The sequence below is a fragment of the Sciurus vulgaris genome (assembly GCF_902686455.1).
Source record: "Sciurus vulgaris genome assembly, chromosome: 10".
Taxonomy (NCBI): Eukaryota; Metazoa; Chordata; class Mammalia; order Rodentia; family Sciuridae; genus Sciurus; species Sciurus vulgaris.
Genome location: NC_136470.1, coordinates 84,352,672 through 84,372,505, shown reverse-complemented (window position 1 = coordinate 84,372,505; position 19,834 = coordinate 84,352,672). Strand labels below are relative to the sequence as shown.

The following is a 19,834-nucleotide window of genomic DNA, read 5'->3' as shown; positions in this document are numbered from 1 at the left end:
GATCCCAGAAATATATGTTCCAACACATACTCCAGGTGATTCCAATGTGCACCAAAGTTTAAGATTGTTGAGCTAAAACGTATGAACTTATTAGGATAGGTGTCAATCAATTCTTATGCTAGAAGTAGGCCATAAGCAGAAACACTTGTTTGGAAAAGAGCAAAGAAAATGAGGCAAGAAGGCAAAAAGTTCATCTCTTAGAATGAGCTAAAATTTATGATCAAAGCATTGGAGAAGCAAGCTATTTTGTTTTTATTGATGTGCTCTCTCAAGAGAGAGGTTTGAATTAAAAATGTACAGAGTGCTAAATACTTGGAATTTCCTGATTAACATATTTGGAAAAACTATTCCTCTGAAAATGACTTTCTCCATTTGCATGAGAAAGTGTAGGAGTAAGACTTGGATTACTTTTGCTTCACCAATGGAGAGCAATTTGGTAAAAAGTAGAGTTCAAAGCTAAGTTCTCAGGCAGGCAGTGTGTAGAATAAATGTGCAACTGCAAGAATTGTATCTTTCCTGAATTGCTTTCTGGAGAAACTCCTGAGATATTCTAATGAACCTAGAATATTCTAACAAAGTGGCCTAATCTTCTCTAATCTAGCTATTTTCTTCTTCCATGCAGCCAGGGGCCATTGAGACTGCCCTGGAAGACTTGAAAGGCCTCATAACTGAGACTTCTGAAGAGACCATTCAAGGCTTCTGGCTCCTGACTGAGTAAGTAGATATGGTCAAATGAAGGGGAGTGGAAATATTTTCCTTGATATCACGGTTGCAGAACAAGAGATGAACTTCTGATAGACTTTCTTCTGGTTGCTATATAAGATAGCTGATTGACTTTTCCATCTAGGAAAACAAGTTCCTTGTGTCTCATGGTTAATGGAATGGCCAGATTTGACATTTCCTGCTGTTTTCTGGACTGGTCCTCTTGCTTAGCCATTACTAAGTCTACTTCAGGTCAGGCCTGCAGAATGGCTCTCAATGCCTGTTGCATTAACTTCCTAAATCTCTAGTTCCAGTCCCATTTCCTATAACCATATTGGGCTACTAATTATTCCATTCCAGGGGCAGTGGCCAGGAAGAGTAGGAAAGGGAATTGATGAGATCAACTTGCATAGTTCAAATTATATTTCATGTACAGTCAGTCATATCAGTAGCAATACCAGGGAAATGATACAGTATAGGGAAGACAGGCCACCTGTGGAAATTAGGATGAAGACCAAGTCTAACCCGTAAGTCCTTACTATTAACCCCCTGCATTCACTCCTCAAGGCTTATCTTAGTGATGGACGTTTTCATTGTACATGGCAGCATGCAGATGTTTAACATTTTGTCTTGCCTAGAAGCTATTGACTGAGTGACCCTTCCTTCCTTCTCCCAGTGAATTTTAGTAATTCCATGTTTTTTTACTGTGAAAAGTAAAATATTCACTTAATAAATGAAAGAGGCAACTCTTTTATTTTACATTTTACTGTAGAACACATAAGATTAAATGAAAAATGTTTTTAGAATATCTTCCTAAGACACTTAATGTATTCAGTAACTTCTATTTTCTGGCCTGGTGACTTGACTGCCAAAGAATCCATCAGAGAAGCTCAGTCATTCCTATGCTATGATGAAAGATTACCACCCAGGTCAGAGAACCAATGCCTCAACCAAAGGAAAAGAGAGTCAAACCACCTGTGAGTTCATCTGATTAATCACTATTTTATACTATTATTTCAAATGGGTTCCCAGAATTGGATGAATAGAACTTTTGAAAACCAACTTGCCTGTCAAATTTGAGCCTTTGTTTCTTCATCCATAAAATGGAGATAATAACACATGCCCAAATAGTTATTTAGAAGACCAAATGAGATAAAATCAGCAAAATGTCTAACACATAGAGGATTTTCTTTTCTCTTCAAATATATTTTTTATTGGTTCTTTTTACTTATATATAACATTAGGATTCATTTTGACATAATTATAAAAGCATGGAAAATAATCTGCTCTAATTCAGTCTTCAGTAATTTACCCTTTTCCCTCTCTCTACTCTATTGTAATCTTTCTGTTATTTACTTACAGTGTTTTTTTCTAACTAGTGTCTTTTGTATATACATGATAGTGAGATTCACTTTTAGTGTCCTCCTCTTATTCCCAAGCATGAACTATCAATAGAAAACTGCTTCCCCACCCTCTTCCTTTCCATCTGCTCCTTTTCCTGCCCCTTCTTCTTCTTTTGTTGTCTCTACTTTGCATCCTACCCTATCATTTCTGAGTTAACTCTAATGAAAAGGAAAACCTATAATTCAAACTTCTCAGTAATTCACTTTTACCAGTCTTCATTTCATTCCTCACTTCCCATTCTCCATATACAGAGTAAAATTTGACTTAAGCAATTGAAAAGCCTAATTTAAATAAGACAGATATCTACATAGATTCTAGAGTTCCAATCAGAAGTAAATGCTTACCTAATCTGTTTTGGTAATAATGCATCTCTCTTATAAGGAAGAATGCACAAATGTGGCCTTTCAAAATCTAGTTGAAACCCATTTTGAATTCTCAAATGATAGACCATTAATTTAGTTAATATTGTATATTTCAATAGTTTGGTTTTATTTGTATAGAGATGTGTCTTTTTGTTCATTTAATTTTTGTTTAGTGATTATAAAGACTTGCAGATATAAATAGTCCCAAGATAAATCAGATTGTATGATCTGCATGGAAACTTAGCACCATAATTCTCTGTGCATTGATTTTCAAATAAATATGTATAGCTATGTCCTAAAGACCAATATTTTGAAGCCAAAAGTGAGTTCTGAAGTGGATAAATCTTATCTGTAAACTCACTTTCTATTTTTTTTTTTTTTGGTACTTATTTAAATTAAGGGCAACAATTCTCTAACTTCTCATCCCCATTGAAAGATGCTTTCAAGAAAGTTTCTGATTTTAGTCATTTCTACCATGGTGAGAATTGCTACTTTCTTCTCTTTGCTTCTTCAACCTTACAGCTCATCCCTTGGTGTCTTGTGCAATGGAAAGAACTGGCTTCTGAACTAAAAATATAAAATAATATAAAATAAAATAAAATAAAATAAAAAATGAAAGCAGCTCGGTCACTGTGATTGTTTAAGCACAGAAGGGAGGCCCCATTGTCAGAAGGAAGAGGATTGATGGAAGTTCCCAAAGATCTTTCACAGTTAAGTCTTTTTGTTTGTTTGATTAGGAATTGTAAGACATCAGTGTGGGGAAAGGCGAAAGAAATAGCAGTAATGAAAACAAACAAAACCAATCACTAAAACAGCAACAGCAAAACAATAAAAGTCCACAAAATGAATTCACACAAGCTCAGAAAGAGTGAGGCTGGGAATATTCCACCCCTCGCCTCTTTTTTAATAGAGAAAAGAGATCCATCCATTCTGGTGTCATGAATTACAAAAGCTTTAATGTAGAGCACCTTCTCTAATCCCACCAACCACACAAGATCCTCTTCATAACACTTCTGTGTATGATGGAGATGACTGGGCTGCATGAACATTGACTTTCAGCTCCTGTGTGGAGATGAGACACTGCTGGTTACTCATCTAGCAACGTGAAGTATGTCTGCTTTCAAATAAGGATTCCAGTTTCAGAATGATGAAAGCAAAAGGCCTTTTAAGGTTCATGGCACTTTAAAAAGTATGTTTACTTTCCTGAATTTGCTCTAACTTCATGCAACCTTGTTGCTTTTATGATTACCATTTTACAAATGAGAAATGGAGGTTGGGGAACATGAAATGACCAGAGGGAAAGGTGAAAGTGATAGAGCAGAGAAGATGGACAGCACCCCTCTAGTAGTTGTGAGGCTGATTGGGTTCTGATTCCTTCCCAAAAAAGTGTAAATACAGGTGTGGAGTGATTGATGGGCTCAATTTAGTCTTTAATCATGGTTGGTCAGACTCCTAGAAATAGTTTAATAGAGGAGGGTAATGTGGGAATTCTCGGGAGAAGAGATTGGAGAAGTCAATGCTGATGGGCCTTGTACATTATGCTAAAAAACTTGGATTCTATTCCATTAGTTATGTGGAGGCATTGAAGGGTTGGGAAAAAGCAAATATACTGACATTTTATGAAGAAGACTATAAGCCCATAATCAGTTATGTGAATCAAAAATGAGAATTTTTCAGATTTTAGAAAGATAAAACAAGCTGGGCATATTGGTGTATGTCTGTTATCGCAGTGACTTGGGAGTCTGAGGGAGGAGGATTCCAAGTTTAAAGTCAGCCTCAGCAACTTAGTGAGACCCTATCTCAAAAATAAAAAATAAAAAAGGAATATGACTCAGTGGCTAAGCACCCCCTTTGTTTAATACCTGGTACCAAAAAAAAAAAAAAAAAAAAAAGGTAGGACAATGCATATTATTTTATGTCCCAAGTGGAGATCTAAGGATCTAAGATACCTCCCCTTAATCAAATACAGTAATGATTTTGGAGGGAAACATGTCATTCAAAATAAGATAAATAAAACTACAAATTGCAGGGTCAGGTACCACAAAATGTGTTTGCACCACATCTGCCATCTTCAGAACTTTGTTGACATAGAATTGTGGATGAGGGTTCTTGATGCATATGTCTGAAGTGTCAAGGTCAAACCAATGTGTGGAAGGTTGGGTGACAGTTAGATACTTGTACAGGGTCAGTGAGGGTCTTACCCAGTGGTGTATTAATGCTGGTTTGCACTAGCTCATATGAAGTGATTGGTGAATTTGAGGAATTTTAAGAACCAGTTATTATTAAAACTAATTTGTAAACAATTTTCATAAAAAAATAAAATTTAAAATAAAATAATATACTCAAAACTCACCACCTTCTGATTATTTTATTTTGCTGTTATACATGCTCCTGGGGTAATTTTTGACCATCATATTTTTTAATGAAACATATTTTTACAATGATGTTGTGCTATGTCACAATTCTTCCCGACTTCCCATTCAGTGCTATCATGTTGGCAGCTTCAATTCAGCCATGGTGACAACATTTCCACCTTGGAAATTGGTAAGCACCACAGGTCAGAGCTTTATTTCTTCATTTATTGTTTTGCTGATTTTCAAAACTTAAGAAAGTAATGGAAAATTTTAACTATGTAGGTGAAACTTAAAAGTGTATCCTGTCTGCAGCTCTTATGTCATAATAACATTTTTAAAAATCGAGGAAATACTCTTTCTGCATTAAAAGGTTATTATGCAATTCATCAAAAGTTACCTTTTTCATTGATGAATGGATGGATATGGTGTGCACAGGCAATGAGGAAAATGTTACTGCAGTGAGTCCAAGGCTGCATGGTGGCAGAGGGACTGTTTTCTGGGCCTGTGATTGAGGCAGACTTTGCTGCGTCTTCTCATCCATCTTGCTGACCCAAGTCCAAGTTGGATATTACAAAAGGTTCTTCCTCCTGAAATATCCCTCTGGTGCCCTCTACTGCAAAAGATTAGCATGGTCCTCTCTTTAAATGAGAAATACTGAAAGGGATTCCATTGTTAATCACTGAGCATATATCGAAGGATGAATTTGGAACTGAGAGGTTATAAATTGATAACTGACATAGCTGGGCTTTGTGGATTTTGTGTTGCATTGTTTGTAAGGAAAATCCATGCCAACTCTTGGGTTTTGGTCTGGAAACCCAATGGATTGCCTGGGTCATTATTTCATGTTTAGAGGGAAATGATAATTCAACTTTGTTGAGAAACTGCTATAAGACAAACAATATAGAAATTATTTTGTGCACATTATCTCACTTAGTCCTCCCAGGAATCTTACCATTCACCTGTTACAAAGCTTGCTTATTACAATTTTGGAAAATATGATTTTTGAAGTGTCCATAGAGAATTCATGTGAAGAGGTTGAGTAGTTAGTTTTACATATGGATCCAAATCCTATCTTCAAAGTTGTTTTTTTTTAAGTAGATTGTGGAATGCCTATTTATTGAAGTAGTGCCTTATGTAGAGGCTAAAGACATAAAAAGAAATTAAGTTCATAAAGCAATTTTCCAAGGATGGTATCCAAATGAATTCAGTTGAAGTACTTTATGGTGTTCTAAATTGTATGTATATATTATTCAGTAATAGTTTATTATTCAGAAAAATAGATTGAAGGCATTTGGGAAGAAAACCCAAGCCTGGATACAGAAGCCAGGAGGAGAATGGAGAGGTGCATCCAAAGAACCCAGATCCCAGCTTGATCTCAGTTTAGCAGAAACCATTATGAATACCCCAGGGAGACTCCTAAAAGGATCTGGGTCTTCTGCCTAGTGCATCAAGGGGATTTATATGTCTCTAGAGCTATCCAGAAAAGATAGTGTTTGTTTGGACCTGACCTCCTCTTCTCAATCTCTTTCTTTGCCCTGATGAAAAAGCACACTTTAAGAAATTGTGTATGTGCCTTTCAAAGTGATCCATTAAGCTGACACTGAGAAGACCATCTTGACATTTGTGGAGTCTCAGAAAGGATGATATGATGGCAGTGAAGTGGCTCTTCAGCACCATATACTTTGAGATATCTTATCTACAGTGGTTCAGGGGGCAGGAGGAGATGGAATCTTCCCCCCAACACATTAGGCTGAAGTGGTAGGGGTGTGAATTTATTGTTCTTATTCTTCTTATTGCTAAATGAGAAGACTTGCCTGTGGTGGCTGGGATCAAGTAACTTTTGCTCTTCGTCTTTGTGAAAAATACTTAGAACATGGTTCATTATCTACTTTTCTCCAACCTACCCAGTTTCTATTAGGACTTTGTTATACTAAGAATGTGAAATCCAACTAATTGTCTGTGTCAGACATATAGCCATAAAATGAAAGTAGAATGAAGGAGTAGTCCGGTACCATAGAAAGTCGGTGGATTTGAAATTAGGAGACAGGATTCTCTAGTTCTTACCAGCATAGCTTCATGAACTTGGATAGGGGTTATTTTTTCTCTCTTAATTTGTGAGTTTGTTTTAATACGTTTTTTGGTCCATAAGAAATTCACTACTCATGAAACACAACCACTGTTAATTTTTGGTGTTATCTTACTCCACTTTTTTTCATGCATTTTTGCTAAAGATTGTTATATTTTAATAATAATATTTATTGAGCATTTGAAATGTACCCAACACTGTGATAAGTTGGGCTGCCCATACATTTGTTATTACATGGAGATAATGCATACAATTTTAATGATCTCTAAAAGGTACTTCTCTCTTTTTCTTCCTTGTGTTTTTCTTGGCTACATTGTAGTTTTTGTAAAGTTACTCAATTGTTTACCTGTTATTCAACACTTACTTTTCAAACTGTCAATAGCTACATACATTACCCACATTTAAGTGTTTATTGTTATTCTTTTAAAATTGAAGCATTGAGTAGGAATGTCTATTAGTGGGGTGGAATAGGACTCTGGAAAGAGAAATGAAAATATATGGTGAGCCGGGTGCAGTGGTGCATGCTGGTACTCCTGTAATCCCAGCAGCTCGGGAGTCTGAGGCAAGAGGATGGAAAGTTCAAAGCCAGTCTCACCCACTTAGTGAGGCCCTATGCAACTCAGTGGGAACCTGTCTCCAGATAAAATATTTTTCATAAGGGTTCAGGATGTGGTTCAGTGGTTAAGTGCTGCTGGGTTCAATCCCTGGTACCAAAATGAATCTGGATGTTTTTGGATAAAATACAAGTAGCATTTCTGTAGCTCTTTGTAGTTTAAAAGCGCTCTTTCTTATTTGAACTTCCTGGCAATGGTCTGAGGCAGTAAGTGTTATCTCCAATTTGTAGATAAGGGAATCAAGGCTGGGAAGAGCATCATAATTCTAAAGTGGCAGTGATAAAACTCTAACCCCTTATATGCTGCCCCTGACTTCTGCTAAAAACAATCCTTTCACTACTGTGCGATGATTCCACGTGTGCCTTGTTATTATATCACAGCCCCATGATGGGCTGGGGCTGCCTCTTTCATATGGGGCATCCCCTGCAGAGCCCACAGTGGTTCCTCTGGAAGAAACCCGTTTCAAAAATGAGAATTCTGTTTCTTGAACTTAGTGGAGTAAGTGGAAGTGCCTAGAAATATTTTTCCAGAAGAAAGAGCTCTCCCAAATCTTTAAATAAAAACAAAGATAGCCTGGGAGACCAAGGAATGTTGAGGAACAGGAGACTAAGAACCATCTTCCAGGCCCCAGGCTGCCTCTGTTCACTGATCCCCTGGGCAGCACTGCTTGGGATCACTTTCACTCTTGCTCTCCTCAAACAGACCCGGGGGACAAGGCCAGGAGGAACTATTGGCTTTATTTTATGGATGAAGAAATCCAGAGATTAAATGACCTGTCTAGGGGCAACCACTTATTAAGGGTCACAGGAGAGCTTGACTTCATGACACCTCCCTCCCAGCCTCACTGTCTTCTCATTACACTGCTCTCGCTGCCTTTTGTGATTTTTCATCTTCCGAAACAGCGATCACTGCAGTTTAAATTGGTTAAATGATCTTTGTGCCTGTGTCTAGTTTCTCTGTTGATTGTCTTTTGTTTAAAGGGACGAGGGTCAGTGGTTCATCGGGCAAGTTCGGAGACCTTTTCCTCTTTTCCTCTCCAGGTCTTTCTCTGACTTGTGCTGTTCATTTGACTTTATTTAGTCTTTGCCCAGAAACAACTAAAAGAGTCAGACACCTTCTGGGGAATGGTGAATGAGGCTGACGCACTAAAGGCAATCACACTTCAATTGTGTCAGTCTAATTATGTTATAAGGGTTGCTGAACTAATTCTGTAATGGAAAATATTGCTAACAATAATTAACAGGGTAAAAGACCCCAAACCTGGAAATTGGAGATTTCTAATCCTTTATAGTCACAAGGAACTGAAGGATAAAATTACTATGGAAGTTAACATTCTGAACTGTTTTATTCAACACCATGTTGCACACTTCCAAGTATTCTAGATTGCTGCTACCATAGTTGTGGTCCCAGATCAGCAGCACTGCAGCACCTGGGAGCTTGTTAGCAATGCTGGCCCTCAGGCCTCATCCCTCAGGCACTACCAAACCTGAATCTGCATTGTCACAGGATTCCTGTGCACCTTAAATTTTTGAAGCACTTATCCAGATCATTCTCATGCTCAAGGACCACACACTTGTGGGGGTTCTCACTGTCTCCACACAATTCCATTGCAATTTTAAGACCCTGCATGTAAGACTGTATTGCCCATTCCAGCCCTATTTACCTTTAGAAACAAGGACTCAAATTAAACTGTCTGGTGTTCCCCCAGATTTCTGATGCTATGCCTTGGCCTCATGGTTGTACTCACTACCGATTTCCTTTAACATGAATGCATTTCCCTCCTCGTTACTGGCCTAGATCTCTCTGTCCTTCAGAGATACCAAGGCCAAAGAACCACTCCATATTACCTCAACAGGAATAATCTCACCTCCCTTCCTTTGACTCTATTACATTGTGCACATTGCATATTGTGGAGGAAACATTATGATTCACTTTTATTCTAGCCTATCTTGCCTCACCTGCCAGTATTCAGCACAGTGTATGTCACGTGTTATGGCTAAGAACTTAATTATGAGCTTGATTCAAATTCAGTTTGAGAGCGTTTCTGACACTAGCAAAGTCCATGTGTAGTCCTGTCTCTGTGTCCCTCAGTCTCCAAACAATGCAAAGCAAAGCCTACTAAGTCTTGCCTCTGTCCTTGGGTGAAAGTATTCAGGCTGAAAAGTGCCTCAAATCTATCAAGATGTTAATGACCTGTGGCAGGACTCTGGCAGCAACAAAAGCACCTCTGTTGCCAGAATCCATTTATACAGGGTGGGTGTTTTCAACAATCACTTAATTAAACACATTGCTTTTCTCTATAAATTCTCCATGGCTGCAACCTCATTCAGATAGCTAATGGTCCCTAGGTGACCTGCATTATAGGTCAGTGAGGACATTTAGTTACTGCAGTCAAAAGTGTACTTGAAAGTGTTTGTTTTCCCATGACTGCCACCAGTTAGGAAGGACTCAGAAAGAAACAAGAGATGAAAAATGCCTGATGCTGCTACATGCCTAGCTCCATCACTTATCAGCTATCAGACTTTGTGTATCTTATAAGTATGTGATCTCATATCCTCTTGGTCTTAGTTTTATCATCTATAAAATGGGGATGTTAAGAGAATTTTTTGAGGATCAAATTACTGAATACATGTATAATGCTTACAATAATTTTTGCTGTTATGTGCCATGAAATGTTGGATTTTTATTGTTATTAATATTATTTACCCATATTCACTTATACATTCATTTATGTGTTTACTGAACTCTTCCATATGTCAGACTCTGCCCTCAGTGATGAAAATACAGAGGTAAATAAGACAAGATTTCCATTTTCAAAAGCCCTCAGTCCTGTGAGAAGGAAGGAAATGGAAGTGAAGTCAGAATGGTATGACCCTTGCTGACATACAGACTGCAAATGGTTCTGTGGAAACACAGGACTCACTATGTACCATTGCGTTTAACTAATGAGAATGTTCAGGATTAAAGGAGGAAGAGAAGGAATTATGGGAAAGAATATTTAAGAAAAAGGGAAGAATATGTGCAGAGTAACAGAGCAGGCTCAGGAGTCACAAACAGTCCAGTGTAGCTGGATTATGGTGAGCAAGTGTGAGAGAGCTAGAAACAAGCTGGAAGGGTAAGAAGTAACAAGAAAATAAATGTATTTTGAGTATCAGGCTAAGGACTGTGTCACATTCTGTTATGTAACCACAAACTGGAGGTCCATAGGCCACCTCTGCACTGCTCAAGTGTTTTAGACAGGAAACGTGGTCCCAGTTTGCCAAAGCCTTGGCACTCCTCACTGCCTTAACTAGCCCTACCCCTCTACTCCCTTGAGGCAGTGGTGTGTGGAAACCAGCTCTTACCCACTCAGGAGAGCCAGCTGTCCTTGGGCGAAAGTATTCAGGCTGATCTTGTCTTCGAATCTTGATGCAGTTATGTATGGTAAACATTTATATCAATTAGATAAAATCAAAGCATTTTCGTTATTTTTGAAATGGTTTAACATTTACAGTACACCACAGCTTTTATGTTCTCTTTATGACCACAATGGACATTTCTGTCTTGATTTACTGAAGAATTTTAGGTTTGAGTTTATTAAAAGGCATGAGACTCTGAAAATAATTACCCAATAATTCAAAATAATCCTGATCAATACAAGGCTGCCAGCATGTGTTTCATTAAAAAAAGAATGAAACTTATATCTTAATATTGTTGAGACTCTCAACACATATGCTATATAGACAATTGCTATATAGACAAGTCTCATAGTTTCCTATGTGTAAACATGCTGCCTGGTTCAAATAGTACTCTCTAAGGAGCTGTCTCGTTCTGTGGTGTCCATAGTTGTCCCCAGATGACCTGCTATAGGAAGGATAGGGTGGGATTGGAAGAGTAATCACTTGTAAAGAGAAGGAAGCCTTTACTCCCACTGGTCTATTCAGCAGACATAGCTGAACAGTCCAAGAATTTCTGTGATTCCTCAAATATTATCCTATATAAATTATTAAAAGTCTAAAATTCTGAGTAAAGGAAATGATCAGGGAAAGGGAAGGATGTTGAGTAATGATAAAAAGTCAACCCACCAAGAATATATAGCACTCTAAAGGTGCATGCAGCAAGCAACAGAGCTAAAAAATACTTGAATTAAAAACTGACACAATTGAAAGCAGAAGTAGACAAATTGAAAGTAGAAGTAGACAAATATTATAACTAGACAGAAGAAAATCAGAAAATATATAGAAAAATGCAATATCATCATCAATAAACAAAATTCATTGAACACTCTACCTAGTAACAACAAAATACACATTCTTTTCAGTACAGGTATTGGTCTCTCCAATATCCTGAGCCAAAAACAAACCTCATCAAATCTTAAAGAGTTGAAATCATATAGACTATGTTCTCCATGATAAAATAAAAGTAGGAATCAATAATAAAAATGTTACAGAATAAAATCTCTAAACACTTGGAAACTAATTAATATACTTCTAAATAATTCAGGCATCAAAGAGGGAGTCTCAAAGAAATTAAAAAGTACATTGAACTAAATAAAAAGAAAAATATAGCACATATAAATGTGTGGGGTGCATCTAAAATGGTGCTAACAGGGAAATATATAGCACTAAAAGAAAAGTGCTCATATATGTTGAGGAAAATCTCAAATCAATAACCTAAGTTTCTGCTTCAAAAAATGAGAAAAAATAAAAAGCCTGAAGTGAGCAGATGAAAGGAAAAAATGTAGATTAGAGTTGAAATCAATTTTTTAAAATAGAGAAAATTAATAAAACAAAAGCCTTGCTCCCTGAAAGGGACAATCAAATAGACAAACCTCTAGTAAGACTGACAAAGGAAGAGAATAAAATTATTAATGCCAAGTGTTAAACAAGAATATCAAAGAGATAATAAGGGGTTATAGCTAGCAACTCTGCATACAGAAATTTTATAACTTAGGCAAAATGATCAATTTCCCAAAAGACACAAACTACCACAACTAATTCAACATGAAATAGAACATTTGAATAACCCTATAACTATTAAGAGATTTAATTTGTAATTAAAAACCTCCCCCAAGAGAAATTTTGAGGGCCAGATGGTTTCAGTGGAGAATTCTATTAAATGTTTACAGAACACCAATTTACATAATCTTTTCTACAAAATAAGAGAAAAAAACACTTCCCCACTTATTGTATGAGTCCTGTATAACCTGTTATCAAAACAAGATAAAAGTAAGGCTACAGGGTACTATTCCTCATAAATATATAGGCAAAAATTCTTAAAACAAGAGTGAATAAGATTTGGCAATATATAAAGTGATGTAAACTATGACCAAGTGGATTTATTCCAGGGGTGCAATACTGTTTTAGAATTAAAAAAATAAATCAAAATAATCCACAATATGAACTTTCTAAAGAAGAAAGATCACATGATCATGTCAATCGATACTGAGAAAGAATTTGATGCAATTAAAAATTCATGCATGATAAACACTCTAATTGAGGGGAACTTTTCTCTGTGTGATAAAGAGCATCTGCATAAAATCTACAAGTACCATCGTGCTGTTGGAAAAAATCTTGTGCTTTCTGCCTCAGATTATTAACAAGAAAGGGTATTCATTCTCACTATTGCATTCAACATAGTACTAGAAGTTTTAGCTAGCACAATAAGACAAGAAAAGGAAATTAAAAAGGATTAAATCAGAAGGAAAAAAAAAACTATTTGTATATGAAATGATAGTTTGTGAAGAGAAATCCAAAAAATAACCACAAAAACTCAGAGAACCAATAAATGAGTTTAGCATGATTGCAGGATACAAGATCAACATACATAAATCAGATATTCTATTCCTACATCCCTACATACCAGCAATAATGAAGTGAAAACCAAACTAAAATGCAATAACATTTATAATCATAGAAAGCAGAAGAGATACTTAGGTATAAATTTAGCAAAACACACACAGGAATTGCATTCTGAAAGCAAAAAATGCTGATGAAAGAAATTACAGAAAACCTAATGAACTGATACTGTGCTGTGAATTAGAAGGCACAACACAGTAAAAATGTCAATTATCTCCAAATTTGACATGCATATTTAGCACAATTCCTATTAAATTTGCATCAAGATTTTGGTAGGTATACACAAATTTATTGTAAAATAATTATGGAAGACAAAGGAAGTAGAATAGCTAAAACTATTCTTTAAAAATAAACCAAAGTGTTCCCCACTGGCAAATTTTATTTTCTACTGTGAAATTTCAGTCCTTGACAATATCTGATTGGACAGAAGGGCTAGTCCATCAGTTAGCCCATGAACCAAAAGATAGTTCAATTGAATTATTAAAACAGAATTCCTTATCTTGAGAATTTGAATTGGAAGATACAGAGATACACCAGCTCTATAAGAGTGGATCTGAAAATTCACCTAGGGTTAGGGATAAGGAAACAACTAAAGATCAGAGTCAAGTTTGAGCTAAGCAGAAATAAAATGGACCATAAATAGAAAGCGCACTCTAGTCAAGAGGAAACAGGTGAAATGTATATAGAGACAATGAAATCTTGATAGAGACAGTCCCTGAGAGAGTAGCTCCATTCCTGTGATTTCCCAGGTTTCTTGTTGCCCAGCAGTGCTGTGGTTCCTGCTCTTGGATTTCTATGGGATTCCTCTGAGGATTTTTATATACATCTCCCCCTCTTGAGTTTGGCTGATCTGTGCTGTGTCTCCTGAATCTAAATAGTTGTAACTAGCACAGTGGAGGGATATCCCTTCAAAATATTAAACAATGTAGGTGGAAAGATGTGTACATTTTCTTCCTATCTTGTGCCTCTGTGCCCTCTTCTCTGCAGCCTCCTCAACACTGGGTTTTGTTTCCTGCCAGCTCTCTTGGCTTCTGATCAAATGAATCCCTTAAAGTGGATTCAGGGGAGAAAGGCTCTCAGGCCTCTTGTGAACTCTTGGCCAGCTGTAGAGGACTTGAGTTATTCAACATCTATTCAGTAGTTTTGTGGGAAAGGATGAAGGTTGGGGTGTACCCAGATTCTTTTCTTTGTGTGGCTTTTTAAATATCCTCTTGCTGATGGTGCTGGGGTAGGAAGAACAAAATGGGCTGGAAGCACAGGAACTATAAGTGGGAAGGGCTGCTTGATGGAATGTATGTAGCCTGAGACAGGGATCAGAAGAGCTGGTTCCAGGCCTGGACTCTGTCACTTTTTGCTGGGTCCTTGTTAATTTATTGAGGCTTGGTTTCTCCCTCTGTAAAGTGGGGGAACATACATTTGTAATGTTAGAAACATATTCATAAGTTGCAAAGCAACAGTGGTTGTTCCTGCATGTGATCTGGCTTTTGCTGGAGTCTTCCTCCACTCTCTTCCTCCTTCCCTTAGTTTTGGTGGCACTGGCCTCTTGTCATCGGTTTGGAGAATCCCACCCTAGGGCCTTTGCTGCATGTCCTCTCTTGACCCAGAATGCTATTCCCACAATTATTCCCCCAAAGTCCTTTTATCCAGGTCTCTGTGTTTATCTGTATACTTCATTTTGTCTGTGTTCCTTCCTCGAATGTAAGTGTCAGAGGAATAGGGGTTTATTTGGTTCACCACTATAATACTGAAGTCTATAATGTGATAGTTTTTCAATAAATATTTGTTAGACCAGTAAGGGGAATTACTTCTGGCCTAGTTTCCTGATAGTGTTTCTCTAAAGAAATACCTTCTTTATACCACATAATGAGAAATTCAACTGCAAATCAATAAAAATCAAATTTGCTTTTGAGCTATAATTCTAAGCTGCTGCCCTTGTGACTTCCGACTTGAGTGAATATCTGAATCCACTGTTGGTTTCTGAGGTCAGGGTATCTAAATGAATGTGGCATGATTGCTTCAACTGGTGCTCTCATGGATTGCCTGTGGGGTATTTGTTCCAGTTGCTCCAGGTTCTTATTGTCTAAGACGTCCCGCAGTACCCAGCTGCAAGGGGAACTTCACATGTGACATGTGGTACATATTTTAAGCCAGAGTAACTCAAATATAACATCCAATATAATAAAGATGCACCCAGGTGTGTCAGACAAACAGGCAAACTGGCAAACAGAGAAATTTGTCTTATATGTATAGGATTAATGACTGCTCTTTTATTATTTGGGGGAAATTAACATACAAATCTTTTGCATATCTGAACACTGGTATAGGCTTGAGGAGTTCTTTCTAAGTAGACTTAACACATTCATTCCTTCATCCATTCATTCAATATATGTTGCAAAAGTATTTAAAGAATTTAGAAGAATCATTTCCTTTTTCATTATCATTGTATTAATGGCCAATAGCAATTCAATATTTTATGTGTGATTTGTATTACACTAAGTTCTCTCTACATGCAGTATTTCTTATTCTTACCAAAGTCCTATCACTATTCTCTCCATTTTGGATATGTGGAAATTGAGTCCCAGAAAAGATAACTTACTTTTGCATGATGTCATAGCTGGTAAGTGACAGATGTGCAACTCAACCTCAGGCCTGTGTGATAGGAAGCCTATCACTGCTCAGGAATCTAGCACTTGAAATATGAGAAGAAGATAAAGGCACATTTGTGGTTACAATACAAGCTCTTAAGATTCTTGACAAAATTGATGGTCAACTATAGTATGTCTTCAGGAAAGGGACATGAAAAAAGAAACAGACATTCACAAGGCAGTTTCTCTGCACCAGACCAGATTCAGAGTGTGTCTTGACATGAAGATGCACTCTGATCTTAGTTATCCTTGCTTGGGGATTCAGACACAGGTGTTTATTCCTATAGTTTAGGAACTTTTGACAAAGTGAGAGGGATTCAGGATTCATTCTTTGGAATGGACAAGAAGTACTTAGAAATATTCTGAGACATTCCAATCCTGAAGGCTGTGTAAATTCACAAATATTTTGGTTCTCCCTAAAAGTTCCTCAGGACTAAGGTCAAAGAAGGTCTAGCTAGGTAGTTGAAAGTTCCCAGGCATGACTCAAATTCCTCAGCAGCTCTGAAAATGAGGGATTGTTCAAAACCTTGTCTTGAATCCAGGTACCTTTTCAAAGGTTGTAGATGTCTGGATCCCATATCCACTCTCCTGAATCAGAATTGTTGTGAGTGCTTTCTGACATTTTTAGGTGATTCTGTTTCCATGATTTTCATTTACATACTATGTAAAGACATTTCATCTAATACATCATCCTGTAATATGTCCCTGTATTTTGGAAACCCTCTGTCTAGAATGAATTACCCTATACTAAGCTGTCTCCTCCTCATTCTTCAAAATCCTCTCTAAGCACACTTCACACAGAGCCTTGATCTCCTGGGCACCTTTAAATATCTTTTTGCAGAACAAAATGGTGAATTCAAAACATTGTCTGAAGGTAGACTCCCTCAGTGTAAATTCCAATCCCAAAACTTCTGGCTGTGTGACTTTGAGCAAGTTACTTAACCTCTTTGTGCTTTCAGTTCTTCGTCTGCAAAATGGGAATGATGTCACTACTTTCCCCACAGATTGTTGGAAACCTCAATGAAACAATAAGAGAAAGTACACAGAGTGAAACTTACACAAAACTAACATTAAGTAAATGTTAGCCATTCATCAGGATTTCCAAAGCACATAGTACAAATATGTATCTTATTACTTACCACTCTATCCCATAATCCTCGATTTACTTATCTTTCTCCCTAATTAGATTATAAACTTCTTAGAGACAGTCCAATGTATAAAGATGTTTCATAGACCTACGCAGGTACCTAGCAGTATTTATTGATTGAATGGAGAGCTTAATTACCTTTTTAATGAAAGGTGGTTTGGTAAAGTGAAGAGATCAGAGTCTGAAGTCAAAACATATTTTGGATGAAACTGGACTGTTACTTATAGCAAGTTAACCTCCGAATTAGTTTTGACTGTCATAACAGAAAGTCATCAACTAGATGACTTAAACAGACATTGTTTCTCTAAGTTCTTGGACTGAATATCTAAGACTTTCTTGCCAGTCCATTGGTGAATTTGGTTCTTGGTGAGGACTTCCCATCTGGACTATAGAAAGTTGCCTTCTCACGGTATCCTTACATGACAGAGAGGAAAACCCTGTTTCTCTTATTCTCATAGGGCACTAATACCCTCATGGGGCCCCATCCCTGTGATCTCATCTAAGCCTTAAATTCTACCAAGGGCTCTATTTCCTAATGCCACCATGTTGGGGGGTGAGGCAGGGAAAGGGCTTCAACACAGGAATTTTGGAGAGTCACAGACAATCAGTCCATATCACCTTACTGAGCCTCAGTTTCCTTATCTGTGTTTATCAGGATTGTTTGGTAATGATTAAAAGAGCTAACATATACATAGCATCTGGCATATTATTTGATCCCAGACAAGTCCTTTAATACTTGGGGACTTCTGTTATTATAATCACAGAAAAATTATTTGATGTGCGTTCAGATCTCAAAAACATCAGACTTGATACACACACACAGTGTGTGTGTGTGTGTGTGTGTGTATTACAATATATTTTATATATATATATATATACATATTTAATCTCAACTCCAAATCTCAGTTTGTAATTCTTATTACATTTTTAGAATTCACAAACTCCTTGGTTTCTTAAAGTAAAAATGACTTTTTTTTTGGTCCCCTCTTGTCAGCTGAAACAGATGATCCCTATGGTAAGACTTTCCTTACTCAGGAGAAAAATGACTTTTGGAGCATTCATAAATGGACATTTTTAGGTCTTCTCTATTCATCTTTTATGAAGACACTCTATCTGCCCCATTATAAGTGCATGTTAAATGTGTTGAAGAAACAAATAAACACTCCTGAGGTCTTTCCTTGTTCCCCTTACAAAGAATCATCTGTAGGGGGCTGGGGCCGGGGCTCAGCAGTGGAACGCTTGCCTCTCATGTGTAAGGCACTGGGTTTCATCCTCAGAACCACATAAAAATAAAAAAAATAAAATAAAGGTATTGTGTCCATCTACAACTAAAACTATTTTTTAAAAAGAATCATCTGTACTTTGTAACTTGTGCTTTTCTAACATCAAGATCTTCACCAAACACCAAGATATGAAGCGGTGATAATAGAACTTCCTCTAAGGTTGTCAAATTAATGCCTGGGACTCCTTTTGCTCACCCTGTGGGCAGGAACCTGCCCATTCCAAAGCCTGAGTCTGTCCCCATGGACTCGAATAATCTGTATCCAGTCTTGCTGTGGCTTTGGGTGCCACTATGTTTTTCTCTATATATTTTCCCTCACGTGGGACAGACTTGTGTATTCCTTAAAAGTAGTAAAATCTCAGTATTCCCTGTAAAGAGCACAAAGCCTGGTCCATGATTGGAGCACCAGGGAGTGGGGAGAAAATAACACATGATAGGAAGCCAACCTGGGAGAACTGGGAACAGGGAAGGTTTGTGGCATTGGGTTTTTATTGAAATAGTTTGTTTACTTTGAGGGTCTCCTATTTTAAACAAATTGGAGAGGGCACAGGAAAGAGTAACCAAACAAGTGAAAGAAATGTACGTGGATTATTTAGCTAAAGGTTTTACAAGACTCCACTTAACTCAGAGGCAGGGAAATTGCTTTGCTCTAATGCCATGCATTTTTCATCTGTTTGTGTTTGAAGAGCAAACCTGAATTAGATTCTCTTCAGGCCCTGGAACCCAGTGGATGCTCAGGGGAAATGTGTGTAATGAATGAGTCAGTGTTTTCCTCCTGGCTTACTGATTCCTGGCTAGCCAACACACGCTGTCTTCTACTCTAAGACCTAGGCATGCTAAGAGGCTTGGGGTGTGCACAAAGATTGATAATGCAAATCACAGATAGTCTCTCCATTCAGTATCAGGGAGGATGCCTCTGCTGAGTGTGGTGTGTGTGTGTGTGTGTGTGTGGTGTGTGTGTGTGTGTGTGTGTGTGTGTGTGTGTGTGTGAGAGAGAGAGAGAGAGAGAGAGAGAGAAAGAGAAGATATTGAGAGACTATTATTACAAGAAAATCTTTCTGGGAAGGAAATCATTTCTAAACTACAATCTGATTTGGCACACTCTTTAAAAAGCAACTGAAAGTATTGTTGGTGTGAGGCTGGGGCTTCTAGGGAGCATCTGGGATAATCTTAGCAACTGGGTGGTGGTCCCTGGAAACTTGCAGAATGGGTCCAGGTTGTCATTACTGGTTCGCTGTTGCCCTCTGCTGGTGAATCTGTTATCATTCTAGGAAACTGCAGGCAGGGAGCTCCCCAGGTATCCTCTTTTCACCTGGGGTGTAGATTCCTTTTCATCAAGTAAGGCAGGGATGCTAGTGCTAAGGAGCAGCAATGACAAGAAGTGGTAAAAAATCCATTGCA

At 37.5% G+C, this 19,834-nt stretch overlaps 1 protein-coding gene across 2 annotated transcripts in view; it reads left to right on the top strand.

Annotated features, from left to right (window-relative positions):
• The window catches only part of TPRG1 (tumor protein p63 regulated 1), a 149,704-nt gene that overhangs the window by 40,106 nt on the left and 89,764 nt on the right, over nt 1-19,834 (top strand). For both annotated transcript variants that reach the window (XM_079101467.1, XM_079101466.1), the window contains exon 3: nt 623-714. In XM_079101467.1, coding sequence (XP_078957593.1) covers nt 623-714 — 92 coding nt within the window. The remainder of the gene's footprint in view (nt 1-622; nt 715-19,834) is intronic.